Source organism: Rhinatrema bivittatum, chromosome 5, assembly GCF_901001135.1.
Source record: "Rhinatrema bivittatum chromosome 5, aRhiBiv1.1, whole genome shotgun sequence".
Lineage (NCBI taxonomy): Eukaryota > Metazoa > Chordata > Amphibia > Gymnophiona > Rhinatrematidae > Rhinatrema > Rhinatrema bivittatum.
Window position 1 is genome coordinate 21,861,266 of NC_042619.1, and position 22,897 is coordinate 21,884,162.

The following is a 22,897-nucleotide window of genomic DNA, read 5'->3' on the forward strand; positions in this document are numbered from 1 at the left end:
ACATTGTGTAACTATAGCATGGGTTATTTTTCCCTATATGCATCACCTTGCACTTATCCACATTAAATTTCATCTGCCATTTGGATGCCCAGTTTTCCAGTCTCAGAAGGTCTTCCTGCAATTTATCACAATCAGCTTGTGATTTAACTACTCTGAATAATTTTGTATCATCTGCAAATTTGATACCTCACTCGTATTCCTTTCCAGATCATTTATAAATATATTGAAAAGCACGGATCCCAGTACAGATCCCTGAGGCACTCCATTGCCCCCCCCCCCCCCCCCCGACTGAGAAAATTGTCCCTTTAATTCTACTCTGTTTCCTATCTCTTAACCAGTTTGTAATCCACGAAAGGACATAGCCACCTATCCCATGACTTTTTACTTTTCCTAGAAGCTTCTCATGAGGAACTTTGTCAAACACCTTCTGAAAATCCAAATACACTACATCTACCGGTTCACCTTTATCCACATGTTTATTAACTCCTTCAAAAAAGTGAAGCAGATTTGTGAGGCAAGACTTGCCCTGGGTAAAGCCATGCTGACTTTGTTCCATTAAACCATGTCTTTCTATATGTTCTGTGATTTTGATGTTTAGAACACTTTCCACTATTTTTCCTGGCACTGAAGTCAGGCTAACCGGTCTGTAGTTTCCCGGATCACCCCTGGAGCCCTTTTTAAATATTTGGGGTTACATTAGCTATCCTCCAGTCTTCAGGTACAATGGATGATTTTAATGATAGGTTACAAATTTTTACTAATAGGTCTGAAATTTCATTTTTTAGTTCCTTCAGAACCCTGGGGTGTATACCATCCGGTCCAGGTGATTTACTACTCTTCAGTTTGTCAATCAGGTCTACCACATCTTCTAGGTTCACCGTGATTTGGTTCAGTCCATCTGAATCATTACCCATGAAAACCTTCTCCATTACGGGTATCTCCCTAACATCCTCTTTAGTAAACACTGAAGCAAAGAAATCATTTAATCTTCCCGCGATGGCCTTATCTTCTCTAAGTGCCCCTTTAACCCCTCAATCATCTAACGATCCAACTGACTCCCTCGCAGGCTTTCTGCTTCGGATATGTTTTTTAAAGTTTTCACTCCTCCTATTCTGTGCCATTTTTCCTAAGCACTGCCTTCGGCCACTGAGGGATGGACTCCAAGAAGGCCTGCCATGCCACCTCCTCTGTTTCTGGCCTCCACCCTACAGCGCCTCAGTTTCTATTTCTAGCCGCCACCTCGCAGCACCTCAGTCTGTGTTTTTGACCATCACTTGACAGGCTCCACGGCAGCCTGTAGCATCTCAGTTTTTGTTTATGGCTGCCACGGGAAGGGCTCCGTGGAGGCCTGCCCCGCCTTTCAAACTCCGCCCATGTTAGCAACTGGAGAGGAAGATAAAACCCAACAAAAAGAGAAATTGATCAGGGCTGGCGATTCACTGAATCCTTTGAAGACCCTAACAGCACACCACTGCATGGAGCCCTGAAGGAGATACACAAGAGGATCTTCAGCCAACTGAATCTTAGTAATGTCCCAAATCAGTTATTTCACTTGCTCAAAAAAGCCCAAAATTCCTGGGCAAGACCACCACATATGTCCCATTGATTCTATTTGCCCGCATTCCCTCCAACAACTGTCTGACCCAGTCTTAAAAATACATTTCAATTTCTGGGTGGTATAATCCATTATAAAGTACTAACACTAATTTTCAACATCATCAACGACAGAAACACCAGCTTAATAGGTGTGAATTTCCAACCATACACACCACAGCGCACACTAAAATCACAAAATAAAGGGCTATTAACTGTCCCTGCTATTCAAAAATGCATATGATCTAACATAATATATCAATATGCAGAGAACTACAATATTAAAAAAACAGTCAATATTAGAAGAATAAAAGAGAAATAATGTGTTATAAAGTGTCCTAAGACAACTCTAATCTTTAAGTGTTTTGTTGACTTATAATATGAATGTTGCTTTTGTAAACTGTTGTCATCTTCTTTTAGAATGACAGTATATAAAATGCTTAAATATCACCTAAAAAAAACTTTAAACAAATCCTCAGCTAAGTGTGTTGATACAGAAGTTTTAGAGGCATTCCACCTGATAGTTTCCCATACTACTTCATCTATTTCATAGAATAAATCTTTTTCCTAGTCTCATTCATGTTTTAATTTCCCACCCTCAGCCATACTCATTTCTTTGTAGGGTTTAGATATAAAACCTTTTATTGGGAGCCCCTTTGTACAATATCTCTCAAATGTAGAATATTTTACACACATCTGCCTTTTCCCTAATATTGTTTTAACATAATGTTGTATCTGCATGTAAGCATACCTGTCTGTCTGTCTCAATTTAAATTTGTTCTTTAAAGTTAAAAAGTTCAGCCAACCCTGGGAATCCATTAAATGAGTCAACTTCTCTGTTTCCCAGTACCGAAAACACCCTCCTTCCAAACCCGCTAGAAACTCCTTGTTAAAACGGATATTAAAAGTGGCAGGTGTGTCCCGCAGTCTGAATTTCCCAGACTTCCAGTGTGTGTTTAGTAAAAGGATTGCATATCACTGTTTGAATATGCTGTCCTTTCAGTAGCCATATCTAAAAAGAGAGAGGAGTATTCCCCAAAAAGAACTGTTTCATTTCTACCCATTGTTTAGCTGTAGAATGTTGATGCCACTCTTAAGATCACTCAAATTTATACAATTTTGCAACATTAGGAACTCCTAGCCCTCCCATCCCCTTTGACAAGAATACAATTTTCCTAGAAAATTTGCAGCACTTTTGTTTCCAGATAAACACCAACAATTTTTTTTTAATCTTATTTAACATATTGGTAGGAATTACTATTGGAAGTGTTTAGGATAAATAGCACAGACAAAGCAGGGCATTCATTTTTATGGCAGCTATCCTCCCAAGCCAGGAAATATTAGTCTTCTCCCATGTTTGCAAGTCGTTTTCTATACCATTTACAAGAGAGGAGTAATTCACTTGTGCCATCTGTTGATAATTTCTGGTAATGTTTACTCTTAAATATCATTTATGGTTTTGGGCCCATTGAAATATAAAGTTATGTTTCAGTTGATCTACCATATAATCTGGAAGATTGATATAAAAAATTTCTGACTTGGTCATGTGGTAATTTCCAAAATTAAAACAGGTAGAGAAGTAACTGGATTAGGTAGAGTAAACAGAACACTGTCGACAAAATTGATATTTTGTACTCTCATCTGTCGATTAGGACCCCCCTACTGCCTGTTAGAGATGCCATTATCATAGCAAAAAAGAAAGGCGATAATGGACAGCCTTACCCGAGTGCCCCTTGCCAGCAATAAAGATCTCAGAGTATCCTCCATTAATTTATATGCAGACCTGTGGGGTATCATAGCTTTCATGTCCAGCTAATAAAATTGTCACTGCGCCCCATTTTTTTGAACACACTATACATAAAGGGCCAGTGAACCCTATCCAATGCTTTTTCAGATTGCCCTCCCTTGCTGCTGAAATGACATTAAGCACTCCATGGATGTTATCTGATGTCCTCTTCCCCAAAATAAATCCAGATTGGGCCTCATGAATTAACAAAGGAAGCACTCTAGCCAATCTATCAGCTAAGATCTTAGCTATTAACTTCACATCTATATCTAAGAACTTTCTCCGATTAGTTTTAAATGTGCCCCATGCTAACTTCATGGAGAGCCCCCTAGTCTTTCTATTATCCGAAAGAGTAAATAACCGATTCACATCTACCCGTTCTAGACCTCTCATGATTTTAAACACCTCTATCATATCCCCCCTCAGTCGTCTCTTCTCCAAGCTGAAAAGTCCTAACCTCTTTAGTCTTTCCTCATAGGGGAGCTGTTCCATCCCCTTTATCATTTTGGTTGCCCTTCTCTGTACCTTCTCCACTGCAAGATACAGGTGCCAACATGGGCAATAATGACCTGCCCTATTAGGGAAGAAGCCACTAAGATCATATCTTTTCTAGAGTATGTTGACTGGGACATAAAATAGAACACCGGTTCTAAACCGGTGTGTCACAACACACCTGTGTGTTGTCACACTTCCCGGTCCCCCCGCTGGCCCAGCTGCTCCCCCTGCCCCCTTGAAATCGGAGCTTATCTTCCGTCTGGGCTTAAAATGCTGATAGCCCAGGCGGAACCCAGCAGGAGAGCTGGAGTCAGCAGCACCAGCATAGTCTCTTCTTCCCACAGCCCAGAAGAGGAAGTGGAGTGCAGCGGCCACACGCTCCGGGAAGAAGAGACCATGCTAGTGTGAACAGCGCGGCCTGAAGAATGAGCAGCGTGGTGCAGAGCACAAAAGGAGCAACGTCAGCCTCCATGGCTGATGGGAGTCCTTTCTCAAGGCCACGAGGGTTGGAAGTGGAGGAGGCTGCTGCTGCCGTTAAGGCAGAAAATGGAGGAGGCTGGTGCTGTTGCTGATTTGTTGGGGGGAGAGAGAGAGTGTGAGTGAGAAAACATATATGTTTGAGATCCTGTGTGTGTGTGTGAGAGACAGCATGTATGTAAGTGAGTATTTGAGAGCCTCTTATGTGTAAGAGTGCGATTGAAAACCTGTTTGTGTGAAAGAGAGTACGTACGTGTGATTGAGATCCTTTGTGTGTGAAAGAGAGAGCATGAATGTAAGTGTATGACTGAGAATCTGTATGTGTAAGTGAGAGAGATCATAAGTATGTATGATTAAGAGCCTGTGTATATAAGTAAGAGAGAGAGAACGTGTGTCTGTGTGTGATTGAGATCCAATGTAGGTGAGAGAGTTTGTGAGTATGTGATTGTGTGTGTAAGTGAGAGAAAGGGACAGCATGTATGTAAGTGTGTGATTGAAAATCTGTGTATGTGTGAAAAGACAGACAGCATGTTTGTAAATGTATGATTAAGAGCCTATATAAGTAAGAGAGAAAAAGCAGGCGTATATGTGAGTGACTGAGAGCATGTGTGTATAGGTGTGTAATTGAGAGCCAGTGTGAGAGAGAGAGCTTGTATGTGACTGAGAGAGAGGAGAAAGTTGCAAGCAAACCATCCCTCCTCTTACTAATTCAAAACAATCTCAGAGCACCTGGATATCAAACATTCCCAGGTATGCAGAGCAAAGCATTTTTTTTATCATTGTTTTTCATTATTGGGTCTTTGTGCTTGCTGTTTTGAAATATTTTATTGGTCTCTAGAAATTTTTAATATGAATTTTTAATTATTAGATATTCCATTCATCAGCTGTTTCGAAATAATCTGTTCTTTTTATTATGGTTTTGCTGCTACTGATGTTATATTTCTTGATTTGTTTTGAGGACTGGTGAAGTTTCTCTTTTTTTCTTTGTTACACTGTATAAAGTCTCTCCCTGGCTTGATGCAGTTACCTGTTCAGTTTTTGTCTGCATGTTTCTAGTTATGCTTTATGGTCTCTTTATTCTTTGTTAGGTGAGGGTCTGCACATGTGACTGAGGTGAGGAATTCTGCTGGCGTGTAGTTTCTGTGTAGGGCTCTATAGCAGCCTGGCTTGGTCCGTTTTCCTAATAAGAGGTGTATTGGTGTCTTAAGGCCTGGTGTAATATTTTCAGTGTTGCCTTTTCTTAGATAAGTGGTTACTATTTGAGTGCTGTTTTGGTATGGTATGTTTTCCATTTATGCAATTTCTGTTCAGACCAGAGTACTTCTCTTTCCCTTGTGTCATTCTTAACAATAAAAATAATACTGGGCCTTTATTTTTTATTTCCACCATGAATTGTAATGAGCAGTGTGTCATAGTTGTGAGCATGGTCTGTCAGGTGTGTCACAATTGGGGAAAAAAGTTGAGAACCACTGGAATAGAAGGTATAATCTTTGGTCCTAGGGTTTAGGGTTCTCCACACATCTATTACGCCCAGTAATTAAGTTATATTGCCTAGTTTCCTTCCTGAGTTATCTAATTCAGGATTTAAAGTTAAAGTTCCCTCCCAGGATCAAGGGTTCCCTAGCAAAATGTACTAAAATATCACCAAGTTTGTCATTTAAAAAAACACCCTGATCCTGGTTGGGTGCATAAATATTAGCTAAGGTTATAACCTTTCCATCTATTGAGTAATTAATCAAGATGTATCTATCCTCCTTATCTTTTCTAACATCCATAATACGAACATTAGAGGACTTGTATACATAGTAATGATGGCAGAAAAGGACAAAATGGTCCATCCATTCTGCCCAGCAAGTTTCTTATGGTAGTAACTGCTGCTCCATGCAGTTATCATAAGCCTTATGATAAAGGTGGTAATATTTACAATCAAAACCAAGCAATTGTCAAATCCATAACAAATTACTGCTAGCAATATTTTTACTGGGTGAGGAGCTTTCTTGAAAATTCAGACAATGCTGCTTGACATTCTTTGCTTTTGGACTTGTCCATAGAAGCAGTCCTGTGCTTTTTCCCTAATGTCTGCGTATCAGTATCTCAGACCATAAAAGTCTGAACCCACATTGGTTGTAGTCTGAATCCAATTCCCCTGCCCCCCTCCCCCTCCCCAACCATTGAAGCGGAGAGCAATGTTGCACTTGCATCAGAAGCATCAAGGCTTATTGGTTAAGGGTAGTAATCCCCATGCCTTCTGTTAAGGGTAGTAACTGCTGTCCTTGCGGGTTATCCCCATGCTTATCAGTACCCCAGATTTGTTTTTGTGAAAAACTATTTCCACTCCCTCAGATTTCTTATGCTTCCAGTTAGATGCCAAAAAGACTTGAGTAATCCTTGTTCCATAAAAGTTACTCATCCTGTTTTCTAAAGTGTGACTCTTGTAAAAATGCAATTTCTACTTTTAAGCTCTTTGAATAGTAGTTGACTCTTCATGGGAATATTCTTAATCCTCTAACATTTATTGGCACAATCTTCATATCTGGTATTCTAGCTCAAGTAGCAACAGGCTTACTACTATCCCTCACACAACTTCCCCCCCCCCCCCCCCCCATCATCATCTCTAAACTTTCCCTGCTAATAGTGTTCCAAATCCAATTTTCTCCCCTTTAAACTTCCCCAACCTCCCTCTCTCACCCTCCCATTTTCTTTGTTCTTCCCCATCCTCCTCCCATTATCCCAGCCTGTTTCCAACCCCTCACCCATAACAATGGATGATATTCCTAATGAGGATCAACAACCCTCTCAGATGCAGTATTCCCCCATCCCCACATAACAATACTAAAACACAAATTTAGGACTATAATAGGCTCAGTGTCTCAAGATCCAATTGCACAGGCTATGGAATTCAAAATAACATCAAGTCAGTGTCCACTTGCGATTAAGAGCCACTGAAATTCAAGAAACTCTTCACTTATCCTCCCAAAACAATGAGTCATGTTTTAGATGATGATTTCCTTCTAGGAATCCACCTCCATCTGAAGAAGGCTTTCTTTACAGAGGACAAAATCTCAACTTTCATCTTCCCCATCTCATCCACCATCCAGACCAGTCACATCTAAGCTATCAGAATTTCTCGAAAACCGAAATATACTAGCTCCCGCTCAACATGGCTTCAAAAAATCCCACAGCACCGAATCGCTACTACTCACCCTCACAGACACAATAATACGAGGATACGACAAGGGCACATCTTTCCTCCTAATCCTACTTGACATCTCCGCCGCATTTGACACTGTCAATCATAAGATCTTACTCCACAGGCTCAGAGAAATAGGTATCAGTGGCACCATTCTCCAGTGGTTTCAATCATTCCTCATCAACAGATCTTTTAAGGTAACCCACGAAAGCACAACATCAGAAAAAATCCCTCTCCCACAGGGAGTCCCACAAGGCTCATCTCTATCCCCCACTCTCTTCAACGTCTATATGCTGCCACAATGCAACTACCTAGACAAAACAGGGCTCACCTACTTCCTATACGCAGATGATGTACAGATCCTGCTCCCCAACAGAGATAGCATCAACAATACTCTAAACCGATGGGAATCCCACCTGACAGATATAACTTCCATCCTCAACCAAATGGCACTAACACTCAACCAGAACAAGTTGGAAATTCTTCACCTCTCCAGAAAAACATCAACACCCAATTCCAACCCCACAACTCTGACCAAATACAACATGCTCACGACAGTTAGAGACCTCGGAGTCACCCTGGACAAGGAACTAAACTTCAAAGCGCATATCCAAGACACTGATAAAAGAAGGATTCTACAAACTGCAAATCCTCAAGAAACTTCAACCCCTACTTCACTCCCCAGACTACCGAACAGTTCTGCAATCCCTCCTCTTCGCCAAGCTAGACTATTGTAACGCCCTCCTAACAGGCCTCCCCGCAGCCATCCTCCAGCTCCTCCAAAATGCATCCGCACGGTCCCTAACAAATAACAAAAAAACGGATCACATCACACCCACACTTAATAACTCCACTGGTTGCCTATCCCTTTCATATCTCAATACAAAAATCTCATGCTTATACACAAGGCAATCTATAATGACAAAGCCAGATGGTTACAGAAACCACTGACCCCTAGCAACTCCACCAGAAATCTCCGCTCAACCAACACAGGCCTTCTCACCACTCCCTCCATTAAGGAAGTGCCTCGAGTCACCACAAGAGAACGAGCCGCATCTATAGCCGGCCTTCACCTCTGGAACAACCTTCCACCCTCTCTCAGAACGGACCCTCTACGCCATCCTTCCGAAAGAACCTCAAGACCTGGCTTTTCCAGAAAGCTTTCCCTCCAGATAAATAACTGTCGCCTTATACCACCCATCCCCCAGATAAAATTCTCCCCCTCCCCCGGGCCCTGCCATCCCTCCTCCCTGCCACTGTACATAAGTCAAATCAAAACATATTCTGTTAAAGTTTTTTCAATATATTTTACAATTAAGTTAATTCGTTAAGCAAGCATAAATACCGAGTTAATTAATCTATTCTGTTACAATGTACTATGTCATTATAAGCAAGTTATAAGTTATAAGTACAGAGTTAAATTAATCTATTCTGTTACAATGTACTATGTCATTATAAGGCCTGCCTTTTGACATCATGTTATATGTAAACCGATGTGATATGCCAAATCGAATGTCTGTATAGAAAAGCAAATAAATAATAATAATAAATCTAAGCCTCTTTTCTGAAGAGCGTTTATTGCCTAGTCTCTAGTCTTGATTCTACAACTCACTCCTCTCACAGTAAACAATAATTCAAACAGAAAAAAACATCATTATCTAACATTCTCTCCATGTAGCTTGGCAGTGATATCTCTCATCTCCATTCGTCATCGCAAGGTTATCAGAGCCAGGTCTTGTAGATGGCAACTTTGTGCCCTTCCCAGTCAAAAAAACTCTATCGGGCTTTTACTAATATTTTTTCTTTGATTGGGAAGTCTCTAAGGCAAACCACAATATCCCTAGGAAGATTTCTCCTTTGGAGGTCTAATGCCCTATGAGCATGTTCAATGCTAATTTCAGTTTGCTTTGTGCTTTTTTCTCACCCTTATGCAGCAGCATCTTGCAGATATCAAGTATCACCTGCATAACATTTTCATATTTCAAAGTTTCAGGCAAATCTCTAATCTTGAGATTATTCCTTCTGGATCTATTTTCCAAATCTTCTATTTTCTCAAAGTTCAAATTGTTTCAGCTCCAACTCAGAGATATTGTCTCTTTTCCATATGTTGTCCCTCATGATCCTCCACTCGCTGTTCTGCCACAGAGCCCCCAATCTCCACAACTTTGCCTTTGAGGGCAGCAGTCATTTCTTTGACTGATTGCAAGTCCTGCAGCTGACGAAACCAGGTTTTTAGATCGGCATTGGGATAATCCTTATTAACTGTGTCATTTTTATGTCATCCTCAATTCTGTCTGCTTCTGACTCCGAGGCATAATCCCATACAGTCTGCAATCGACTCTTGCACCTCATGGCTGTGTGCTCAGTGTCAAAGAACCATTTAGTTTCAGGGTTCTTTTGCCGATTGTTCATGATTGAGGTTTGCCTTTGAGCAGTGTGGGAGGGCTTCTTTCCATTGTTTTGTGTCTGGGTATGTGTGTTTCTCCTAGGACAAGCAGGATGGTAGTCCTCACAGATGGGTGACATCATCAGATGAAGCCCGCACGGAAAACTTTTGTCAAAGTTTCTAGAACTTTAACTGGCACACTGAGAATGCCCAGCATGCTACTATCTGCGCATCCATGCGTGGTCCCCCTTCAGTCTCTTTTTCTTTCCTGCGGTGTTAGTTGCTTCGCGGTGGTGGAGTTCTGCTCTTATGGTATTTTTTCTTCAACTTTATTACCGGTTTTCAGTGTCAGGTCCCTCTTCACCGGTCGATGTCCCTCCGGTGGCGTATTAGGTTTGCTTTTGCCTTTCTTTGCAGTTGATGCCTGGTGTGTCGCTCTTCGGTGGCCACCGGTCATCGACCACTCGCTGGCTGTTTTTCATGGCATCTGGTTTTCGACAGTGTCCCCAGTGCCCGCGGACCATGTCGATTACTGATCTGCATGAGGTTTCCATCCTCTGCCTGGGGGCATCACACACGACAATGGGTGTCAACTGTGCGATCAGATGACTCCCAAGAGCTGTCATGCCCAGCAGGATAAGATGGAGAAACTCTTTGGCCCTCAGAAGTCTGCTCCATCCACTCTGGCGTCAGAAGTGTCAAAGCCTAGGGGCCAAGGGGAACCGCTGGACACGCTGTCCCTATCCGTGTGCCCTGCGGGTTTGTCCAGGGAGAGAGGAGCCAGTGATAGGCCATCTCCGGTGTCAACGCCCTCGAAGACATCGGGCTCTTCCGCTTCCTCGGCGCCGAGGAAAGACCAGGCCAAGCATCGCAAAATGTTCCACAAGCACCATCAACGATTGCCATCAGCGCACGGCTCCAGAACCGGTGTGACACCCACGGCCGCCATGCCACCACCAAAGCAACCCCGTGGTGAAGAGGCCTCATCCTCTGGCAGACCCAGGAGTTCCAGGTGTTCCCCACTGATATTGATGCCGGGCACCGAGCCTCTGAGGAGACTCCAGTCATGCCTCTTCCTCCTCCTCCATCAGTCCTAGTTTCACCGGACTAGGGTCCAGATGGCGGTGCTCTGAGCCCTGTGGGGTATTGAGCCATCCCTGGTACCAGCCCCCATACCGGTGCTGGAACCTGCTCCATCTCTTTTGGCGCCCCTGCTAGAGTGTCTGGTCATCTTACTCTGTGTCCTTCCGACGCAACCGGTGCTCGGGGGGGGCCCTCAGTTCCCCAGCGGCCACAGATGCCCCCCTCCAGAGCGATTGCCATTATTGGGCCCTCCGAGGAGGAAGATTTGCTGCAGACACTGGCGCCATCCAGCCCGCTAGTCTCGCGGCTGGAGTTCCCTGATCCTGTTCCTGGGCATTTGGGAACCTTGGTGCCTTTGCCGCCCTCGAGGCCATCAGTACCCTCAGTGCCCAGAGCGATGAGCTTAGGCAGGGTCCATCCAAGTACGATTCCAAGGGACCTTAGCAAGGAAGAGGGCCCATATGACCCCTGGGGAGATGATACTTCAGAGTTGTCTTCTGAGGACTCTGTGATCTCCTGTCAGAACCTTTGCCACCAGATGAGAGGCGTATGTCTCCCCCAGAAGATCTTTCCTTTGCGGGTTTTGGCCGAGCCATGGCTGAAGCCATCCCATTTCAGCTCCTCACAGAGCAGGACGCTTGACATAAGATGCTGGAAGTCCTCCAGTTCGTCGCTGCCCCAGTCCATGATATCTTTAAGGAACTTCTCCTTAGGATTTGGGAACATCCGGTGTCAGTTCCTCCAGTTAACAGGAAGGCAGATGCCATCTATCTGGTCCAACAGGCTTTGGGATTTGAGAAGCGCCACCTCCCTCACCAATTGGTTGTGGTGGAGTTCGCTCTCAAAAAAGGCTAGCGCTCCCATACCCATGCCTCTGGTCCAGGATTACAGGGCACTGGATGCCCTAAGGAGAAAGGTGTATCAGGGCGCTATGCTCATCACCCACATTGCCTCCTACCAATTATATTTGACCCAATACAACTGGAACCTATGGAAACAGGTCCAGGAGCTATCGGAACGCCTGCCGCAACAACAACAAGATGCATTCTCTGCAGTAGGAGAGCAGGGTCTGGAGGCGGGAAAACACGAGGTGAGGTCCACCTACGATGTTTTTGAGACAGTGGCAACAGTAGCTGCAGTGGGCATTGGCACCCGCAGTATGGCCTGACTCCGCTTCTTGGACCTGCAGCCAGAAGTCCAGGAGAAGTTGGCTGATCTGCCCTGCATGGGAGAGAATTTCTTCAGGGACAAGGTCAGGGATGTGGTAGCCCAATTGGAGGATCGCCATAAGGACCCTTCAGCAGCTATTGGCTGGCGCTGCCGATCCACCATCCTCCATCAGGAAGTCCTCTCAACAAGGCTCAAGAAAATCCTTCTATCATCAAAGGAAGTATATTACCCTCCAGCCTTGCAGGCTCGCACACCTGTGCTGGTCCCAGGGGTCGCTCCCACTAGCAGCAGACCCCCCAGGCCTCAGCCAACCCCCCAGCAGAGCCCCGCCACAGAGTTTTGACTGGGAGCAAGGGAGCGTGAGTCAGCTCGCCATATCCCTGTGATCCTGCCCTTCCTTTGGAAGCAGGCTGCTTCATTTTGCCCATCGCTGGCATTATGTCAGACCAGTGGGTTCTCACAATCATCCGCCAGGGGTATTGGCTGAATTTCAGGAACATCCCTACAGACTTTCCCCTATGTCCGTCGTGTGGTTCGTCTGCACCACAGGAAATACTTGTGACAGAGCTCAACGCCCTTCTAATGGCAGGAGCAGTAGAACCCGTTCCCTTCCACCAGCAGGGCCAAGGTTTCTATTCAAGGTATTTCCTGATACCAAAGAGAACTTGGGGGCCTTTGCCCTATTCTCAATCTCAGAACCTTGAACAAATTCCTTCAGAGGGAAAACTTCAAAATGGTCTCTCTGGGCACCCTAATCCCAATCCTCAGAAGAGGAGACTGGCTTTGCTCCCTCAACCTGAAGGATGCCTTCTCCCATATTGCTATCTTCCCAAATCACAAGAAGTATATTCGCTTTGTGGTAGGAGAAGCTCACTACCAGTATCAAGTACAGCCATTTGACCTGGCCTCAGCCTCTCGGGTCTTCACCAAGTGCCTAGCAGTGGTGGGGGCACACCTCAGACATCAGGGGGTACACGTGTTCCCCTACATGGACGACTGGCTGGTCAAAAGTGCCTCCCAGCAGGTAGCGCTGCACTCTTTAAGTCTGACCATCCAATTGCTGCAATCTCTGGGGTTTGTCATCAATTACCCCAAGTCCCACCTCTGCCCATCACCCCATCTGAACTTCATAGGAGCCAGACTGGACACGATTCAGGCCAAGGAGTTTCTGCCCCACAATCGAGCGCTTGCCCTGTCATCACTGGCAGGGTTGGTCTGCAACTGTCGGCAGGTTTCTGCTCATCTACTGCTTTGTCTTTTGGGCCACATGGCTACATCTGTTCATGTCACCCCTTTTGTCTGCCTCTGCATGCGCAGGGCACAATGGATATTGCAGTTGCAGTGGCAGCAGGTGTTCCAGGACCTACAGTCACATGTTTACATCATGCCACCTCTGCAGGTCTCCCTGTCCTGGTGGGAGAATCTATCCAACCTGGAGCAGGGAGTCCCTTTTCAGGCTGCCCTGCCTCAGGTAGTACTTTCCATCTTCACATTCAGGGTTGGTGGACGGCTCAGGAATCTCTATACCAGATAAACTTCCTGGAGCTTCGGGCAATTCGTTTGGGCTTTCGAGACCGCTTGTCCCACAAGGCAGTCCTGATTTAGACAGACAATCAGGTGGCAATGTGGTACATCAACAAGCAGGGAGGCACGGGGTCGTTCTTCCTCTGTCAAGAGGCGGTACAGATTTGGTCCTGGGCTCTGTCGCAGGGATGTTCCTGAGAACGATGTATCTAGCCAGAGCAATGAATCTGGTGGTGGGTCGTCTGAGCCGTATGTTTCATCCACATGAGTGGTCACTGAATCTGGCTTTAGCAGCTTGGATTTTCAGCCAGTGGGGAACTCCAGATGTGGATCTCTTTACCTCCCCCTGCAACTGCAAGGTGAGAAAATTTTGCTTCCTGTTCAAGAAAGACGGACTTCCAGCCTCAGATGCCTTTGCCCAGCACTGAGAGACAGGTCTCTTTTATGTATATCCTCATCTTCCGCTGGCCATGAAGACTCTCTTTAAGCGCCAGCAAAACTAGGGAATCATTATTCTCGTGGCCCCATACTGGCCCAGACAGGTCTGTTTCCCGCTCCTTTGGAACCCATCTCTGTGCAGCCCATAGTAGAATGCTTTATGCGGGGCCTGCTTCAACTGCAGCCCCCCCCCCCCCCCCCCGGCTTTCTGTTGTGTCCTGGAACCTCAACATGGTGTTGGCATGGGTCATGCAAGATCCTTTCAAGCCTAAGCGCTCCTGCAATCTGAAGTTCCTCACTTGAGAGCCCTCTTCCTGGTGGCGGTCACTTCAGCTTGCAGGGTTAGTGAGCTTCAGGCTTTGGTTACATATCTACCTTACACAAAATTCTTTCAGGATAGGGTGGTCCTGCGGATACATCCCAAATTCCTGCCTAAGGTGGTGACTGATTTTCACCTCATTCTACCCACCTTTTTTCCGAAGCCCCATTCACATCAGGGTGAATGGGCTCTACACACGTTGGATTACAAGAGGGCTTTAGCTTTCTATTTAGAATGCACAGCTGGCCACAGACAATCCACTCAACTCTTCATATCTTTCGACAAGAATAGTTTGGGAGTTGTGGTGGGAAAGCAAACTCTATCCAATTGGTTAGTGAGTTCTGTCTCCTGCTATGCACAAGCGGGCCTTCAGCTTGGAGGCCGGGTTAAGGCTCACTCTGTGAGGGCTATGGCGGCATCAGTAGCCCACTTGCGGGCTGTTCCCAGAGCCAAATCTGTAGGGCTGAGACGTGGAGTTCTCTAAACACATTCGCTGCCCATTACTGCTTGGACAAGGATGGTTAACAAGACAGTAGCTTAGGCCAACCTCTCCTTCGTAACCTCTTCCAGGCTTAAACCCAACTCTCCCTACCTAAAACCCATGATATGGGATCAGGCTTCCTCCTTATCTTACCAACAGCACTACAGTTGTTTTTGTTTTCGTTGGCATCCATTTTCGGTGCAGATTGATCATGTTCATTGCAGGAAGCAGCCTGTAGCTTGGTATTCACCTATCTGTGAGGACTATCATCCTGCTTGTCCTAGGAGAAAGCAGAGTTGCTTACCTGTAACAGGTGTTCTCCTAGGACAACACGATGTTAGTCCTCAGGAAACCCGCCTGCCACCCTACAGAGCTGGGTTCTCCTGCGTTTTAATGTATTTTTTCGCTCGGGAATTGTATGTTATGAGACTGAAGAGGGACCCTGTGTGGACGCGCAGATAGTGGCATGCTGGACATGCTCAGAAGTTTTCCGTGCCAGGCTCCATCTGATGATGTCTGTCACCCATCCGTAAGGACTAACATCCTGCTGCCCTAGGAGAGCACCTGTTACAGGTAAGCAACTCTGCTTTATCTATTATTAGAGCTCCATTGAGCGAAAGCTTTGAGGTTAGGTTGCCATCACCGAGGATGACATCACTTCCTCCTAGAGAACAGATGTTCTTGTTATTACAGATGATATTAATGTTGCAGGTGACTGTTGAGCAGATTGCGTGCATATAACCAAACCAAAATGAAATATAAGAGATTTCTGCATATAGTTGCAATGCACATTTATTTTTATTTTATGTCTTTTGATTACCCGCATTTATATAATAAGCCTCAAAGTAGAGAACAAGCAATAAAAACTTCTGCATTGCCTTGGTAATAGTGGTGATCAGTAAAATGGAAGAGACTTTTTTTTTTTTTTTTCATTTTGTGTTATTTTTATTGTAGGCTGTTTCTCCCCAACTATATGTGCTGGCAGATATAGTGGTCAGCATGATCCTGTAAAAGTGCACAGAGATCATTTTTGTAAAGTGTACAGTAAAATAAAAAAATGTTGATAGTGTAAATATTTTTTCTTTTGAACAGGGAGCTTATTATACACAGCCTGTGTATGCGGCACAGCCTCATGTAATTCACCACACTACCGTGGTTCAGCCAAACAGCATTCCATCAGCTATCTATCCAGCCCCAGTTGCTGCCCCTAGGACTAATGGCGTGACCATGGGAATGGTTGCTGGGACCACTATGGCAATGTCAGCAGGTGAGAGTTGAAGAAAACTTATATTTGAAAGAGAAAAGAGAAAGGCGGGGCTTTTTATAAATTCTCTGATAGAATTGGGGGGAGGGCAAAAGGTTGAATTGGTATAGTCCTCTGCTTAGAACACAAAGATGAGTGATCTCCTTCATGCGATCATTGGTGTGGCTGACAGCTGGGAGATATTATTATCCTAGAGGTTGATGCAAAGTGCAAGGAGAAGGGAAGGTCAAGCTTGTATGGGTGATAGCTGACAGTATTCAAAGCTTGAGCAGTATAGGCAGGGGCAATCAGCCAAACTAGGTGGGCCAAATTATCTTTATTTGCCAACATTTTCTATGTTATGTTACTGTGACAGTGAGCAGAGAGAGCAAGAGGAATATGATTAAATGCTGATACTATAGGGAAGAGGGTGATCAATGGCAAGAAATGGAGGATTAAAAGCTAAAAGGAAGGACAGTGCTGTCAAATGTACTGTAAGTCAACACCAAGCTTTTGAATTAAAGTAAATGGGGAGAAACAAACTCTCTGCATTTATTTAATGAACAATTTAGCAGTTCATATGCATACATACCTCATTTTATTGTATGGGAAGTCCAGTTTGTGTGTGCTGTGAAAGGAACCCATTTGCAATGAATCCCCTGATATACTGCCAATTCCCTTAGGCCTGACTCTCACTTCTTGTATTCATATTCCATCAAAGAAATAAAAACGTTTAAAATTATTACTAAAAAGATATAGTCTGCTCAGAGAGTTTTCACCAAAAAATAAATTTTGTTCACACCACTGTGTTTTTGCTGCTTTTCTGTGGGGCATTTTTTTATAGGGCTCATAATCTTATGGGATGAACTCTTTCATGCATCAGCTCCAGCCCCATATCTTAAACCTGCTGACAGGAATCAGGGTGAAGAAGGATGATTAGATTAAAATGTAGGGTTTGTTTTTTATTAGCTTTTCCCTGTACGTACCCGGATCAGTCCAGACTCTCCTGGGTTTTGCCTCCCCACCAGCAGATGGAGACAAGGAAGTTTTGACGGACTCTGCCCTATACACTAAGGTGCCACCCCACAGTAAGTCAGTATTTCTCTGTCTCCAGCAGATGGTGGAGGTGCAAAATCCCAACCCATTTTTGCCTTTTCTTTTAAAAGCCACAGGAAGGAGAGAGATGTTTTTTTGGTTTGTTTGTTTGTTTTTTTTAAATCCTATTTTTTAGGATTACAAAATGCTTCCTGGAACCTTCTTTTCCTTTTATGAAAAATGTGTGGTGAAAGGAGAGACAAGACTTGTGATGGTAGCCACAATTAGCAAGCATAGTTGGATCCTTCCTCAAGACCCGAAGGACTGTCTTCCAGGATTTGGTGCCAGCTAAACAAACACAAGTTCCTAGTTCATGAAATATTTATGCTCCAAAGTACAACAGAGGTCACATGAAACAAGAGAAGAAAGCTTGCATATAAAACATCTGTAAAGCAAGAGAGGCACCATATGCCAGACAAAATTTAGGAAAAACGTTACTGTGGGACTCGTCATGACAGGTCCCTGGGCAAAACTGCAGCAAATTTACTGACTGAAAGGATGTTATAATACCCTATGACAGAAACCCAAGCAAAACTGTGCAGCTACTCACCCATAGAAATATTTAATGCCTTGAGCATATGGCAGACTAGCAATAATCCTGTTAAAGGTCAGTGCAGGATAACTGGCAGATCAGGCACCAAAAGATGGAATTTATTTCTGTTTCAAGCATCCATGCCAAGGCTGGCATTTCTTGCATTTTTGGTTCTTAATTACAGTTGTGTGCCTGGCTTTTGTGTTGTACACAGCATGCTTCAGCTTTTCATTTACTTCTTGCAGAGATTCCAGATGAAAGCAGAAGTGTGTGAGATTATTTATTAAGTTAAAATAAACAAAATCTTTCAGATCTGCCTTTTTCATTCAGTGCCTGGTGGGCACTAAGCCATTGTGCCAAATGGGATCTCATGCCTGATAGCACAGCCTGGGTGGGGGCATGGGTGGGCAGAGGACACAGTTCTTGGCCCTTCATGCATGGAGAGAAGGAGCAGCCTCCTATCTCTGCACGCCCAGAAAAAGGAAACTGCTCTCAGTCTTGCACACATGAGGAGAGGAAGTGACTTCCTTCCACAGAAGACTTTGTTGCTACATTGGGGGAAGCTGAGCAAATCAGCAGGGATATAGAGAAAACTGGAAGATGAGAGAAGGCTGAATGGATGGGAAGATGGGGAAATGGAGCGAGCAGCAAATGTACAAGGAGAAGACTGAGACTGCAAGAGGGCTTGAGGTGGCCACAGGAAGATGGGGGTGATATGGAGAAGACGAAGGAGGCAATGTAGGTGAGAGATGTGAGACGTGTTTGGAAAGGAAGATATGGAGGAAAAAGTGAATTATAGGGATGTATAGGGATGAGACTAGAGATGAAGGGGAAAATAGTGGGGTGAGAGAGATGAAAGATTTGGTGAAAGATGAAAAGGAAGGTGGTGTAAATATTGAGATCCCGAAAGAATTTTAAAAGGCCTTAAAAACCTTCCTCTTTTCAGTTGCCTTTAAATATCTATGGTCCAAACAACCTGATAGATGAGTCGTCATCTGCCATCCCTCCCTTAACAGTTTTATTAATGAATTTACCTTTGTTCCCAATTTCTTTTGCACTAATGTATTTTTGTTTTTATCTTATTCTCAGAGTACAGCAGGATGTCAATCCCCACACATGGGTGACATCATCAGATGGAGCCCAGCCCAGCACAGAACTCTGATCTCAAAGATTTTAAGTTTTCAGCATGCTCTACTGAGCGTGTGCAGTTGTAGCCCCCTCCCTGTCTTTCAGGCAGAGTCCCACAGTCTTTCTTTTTCCATGAAGCCATTGAGAGTCATGGATGCTCTCAAGTACCAGGGATGACATCAAGCACCATGGATGCCCTCAATGCCTTTGAATGCTGGGGACACCATTGAGTGCCATGTACACCACAATGCTGTTGGGCGCCATGGACACCAGTTGGTATCCTGGATTAAAGGCATGGATGCTGTCGTGTGCCAGTGACACCATTAAGCGTCATGGAGGCCATCATGCGCCATAGTCACTTTCAGGGCAAAAAGCACCATAGGCGCTATCGGACACCATGGGCGCCACAGACACCCTTGATGCCATCAAACAGCATAGGGGCCTTCAAGAACTGTGGCATGACAACTGTCGAGTGCCATGGGCACCATTGATGCTGTCCAGCAGTATAGGTGCTGTCGAGCACTTTGCATAGCAACTGTCAAGTGCCATGTGTGCCATTGATCACCATAGGTGTCTTCAGGCCAGTGAGCACCACGGGCACTATCAAGCACTGTGGGAGCCACTGAAGCCATCAATCCCATGGGGGCAATTGAGCACCTTGAGCACCAGTGAGTACTGCAGGTACTGTCCAGCACCATCAGCACTGTTCAGAGAGGCGCCATTGAGTGCAGGAAGTGCTATTGTTGCCTTTGGTTCCAAGGGTACCATGGAACCCCATGTGCCATCAAGCCTCATGGACACCAGTAAGCAACATGGAGGCCCTCCACACCAAGGTTGCCCTCGTTGCCTTTGAGCACCAGGGGCACAATCGCACATCTGGGTCGCCATCAAGCACCTCAACATGGCACAATGTGGAAACCGTCAGGACAGCTTGGATGCTATCTCTTGCCTTGGCTGCCAGTGGTGCTATCATAAGCCTATCGTGTGCATAGAGTGCCATGTTCACCACAACCATTGAATGCCAGGGTTGCTGCCACGCATTTTGGTCGCTATCAAGCAATATGGTTACTATCACATGCTATAGAGCGCCATAGTCACCATTGAGTGCCAGGCACGTTGATAGGTGCCGGAGTACCTTTCACATCGTTGAGCACTGCATGTAGGCATTGCAGTACGCTGTCAATGCCAGCAAGTGCCAGGGATACCATGGAGGTGCCACCATCGAAGGGCACCTGCAAACCATGTAGGGCACAACAGTTGGCATCGTTGCCCTCATTTGAGTACTGCTGCCACCATAGTGTATCATCGAGACAACGGAGTGCTGACTTTCAGGTTGCCATTGGCGAGGGTCGTATATGCCTCTGTTTTCCAGGTGCACTGCTGGAGTGCTGCTATCACTGTCGGCACTGTGGAATGCCGTGAATGGTGGCACTACCATATAGTTGGGAATGTGTTCACACGCATACCGAATACACTTCCATGCCGGACTGCCTATGCCTGTGCCTCACTATTATGTGTGCCGTCGGCAGGTGGCACCAAGGACATGTTTTAGTGCCTTCAGGTTTCTGGCACCTGGAGGTGCTATTAGACACCAATGGTTACACCTCACATGTGGTCCACCACTGCTGCTTTTGTGCCTATTCCAGCCTTGTCATGGACTGCTAGGCCCACAGGTGCTTCGTCTTTCTGTGCATGCGCATCACGGTCAGCTTGATAAAGTACTGCAGCATGAGTGCACAGTACTGCTATTGCAGGATGCATATTCAGTGAAGGGGCACCACCTTTACTAGCCACTGGCATATGTGTGCACTGTGAGTTCTTGGCCGAAAATATGATCCTATTCACTCCATTTTGGGGTAGATACCAGAGTACCTCCCCCTTTCAGGAGGGGATGGGACACTTACAGGCTTCTTCCCTCATTGGCTTACTCTCTGGATTCCCTCTAGGAGAAACCACCTGGACACATTCCCTCTCCAGTGCTGGCTCCGACTGGGGTGGCGATATAGCCTTTGATTCACGTGAATCAGTGCGGTAACATGAGCCAGTTGGGTCACTTTTGCTGGGGTTTTTTCTGTGCCTGATTGCCATATTGACCCTAGTGTTCACTTAGGCAGCCACCAGCAATTGTTCCGGTCACTGTGAGGATCTCAAAGGTTAACAATTGTGCCCCACTCTCGTCTGGTGAGTGAAAGGATTTCCAGAATTGAACTGATCCAGTTGAACAGTGCACTTGCCCCCCCTGCCTTGTTGCTGAGAGGTCTGACTTTTGGCTTTCGAGAGGTGCCTTCAGTAGGTTCCTTCTTGGTGTCTTGCTTTCTGCTCAGAGAACAAATTGTTTTTCACATCCCACCAACCAGATTGGCTTAGCCTGTTTTTGCATGGGATGTAAGTCACCCATCAGGAGCTCTTGGTTCCCTGTTGCACTATTGCGCAGTGGGATGCCTTGTGGCGGGTGATGACCTACCCCCATCAGGAATCTTTATAGGGTTGAGGATTCCCTTTCCTGGAAATCTGATCCTCCGTAACAGATGAGGATTCCTCTCACTTGGGTGGAGTGCCTCTTTAGATATCTGCTGAGTGCAAAGTGCATAGTTTCACTTCATGTCCCTCCTATTCATCGGTGTCAAGTTGTGTGGCACTCTACCTCTGAGGGGAGGTTTCTCACAGGACAAGCAGGATGGTTGTCCTCACAAATGGGTGACATAGAGGATGGAGCCCACCACGGAAAACTTCTGTCAAAGTTTAAACAGAACTTTGACTGGCCCCTACTGGGCATGCCCAGCAAGGCACTGACCCTGCAGCCAGCAGGGGTCTCCCTCCAGTCTTCTTTTTTCCGCGCAGCAGCTGCCACGCGGTGAAAGGAGCTCTCTTACCACGTTCCTGACAGGAATTCGGTTTTTTCTTTCCGAAGAAAATTTGCCCCTCAGGGGTCTCCCTTCGACAAATTTTTGTCACCTTCGCGGAATCCGGTAAGTTTTTTGCCGATTTTCATCGACTGCCGTCGATTTTGGCCCTTGAGGCCTGTTGGCACTTACCGATCCCGCGGCTAAATTTGGCCCTAGGCCATGGCGACGGGGTTCCGTCGTTGTCCGGATTGCACCCGGACTATGTCCATCACAGACCCCCATAGGGTCTGTGTTCTGTGTTTGGGAAGTGAGCATGATGTCCTGACTTGCACTAAATGTGCCCTAATGACACCTAAGGGTCGTAAAGCCAGGATGGAGAAGATGGGGCTCCTCTTCCATGCACCCACCCCAACACCATCGATAGCATCGCCGTCATCAGAACCGGCACCGTCGAAGTTGCACCACCACCGTCAACCCTCCGGTGACCGTCCACCACCGATGACTTCTCAGCCGTCGACTCCTGTCCCCTCCCCGGATGGGCGAGGAGATCGGAAGGACAAGCATCGCCATCGGCACAAGTCTCGGCCCGTCGAGGATCCACAGCCATCGACCTCTGAACAGGCCGAGCCACCGACAAAAAAGCCTCGGTCAGACCTGGCACCGTCCACGTCTCGTTCGCAGGCATCGAGGAAACCCTCACCCTCTCGGGGTGTGGGAGCCGTGATCCCACCGGTTACGGTGGTCCCTCCGGCTCTGCCTCAGCCTCCCTCTCCCGTCGAGCCGGGTATTGTTACCCCTGGTCTCCGGGCAGAACTGGACCGGCTGGTCCAGGAGGCCATCGAAAAAGCGATGCAAAGGTTCCAGCCTCCACCGGCACCGATTCTGGCACCGCCTCAGGCACCGACCTCGGCACCGACTCCGCCACCGAGGAGGGAACCGACCACCGAGCCTCTAGTGGAAGCGCTGGCACCGCTACTGAATCGTATGGAGGCACTCATGCGGGCCCTTCCATCGGTGATTCCAGTAGCACCGACTACACCATCGTCTCCGGCAGGATTCTCATCGGCAGGAGAAACACCGTTTCGGATTCCCCCGTCCGGAGTAGTCCCAT

General features: G+C 45.9%; 1 protein-coding gene across 4 annotated transcripts in view; it reads left to right on the forward strand.

Annotated features, from left to right (window-relative positions):
* The window catches only part of FAM168A (family with sequence similarity 168 member A), a 579,070-nt gene that overhangs the window by 521,949 nt on the left and 34,224 nt on the right, over nt 1-22,897 (forward strand). For all 4 annotated transcript variants that reach the window (XM_029602124.1, XM_029602123.1, XM_029602125.1 and 1 more), the window contains one exon: nt 16,035-16,209. In XM_029602124.1, the coding sequence (XP_029457984.1) occupies nt 16,035-16,209 (175 nt within the window). The remainder of the gene's footprint in view (nt 1-16,034; nt 16,210-22,897) is intronic.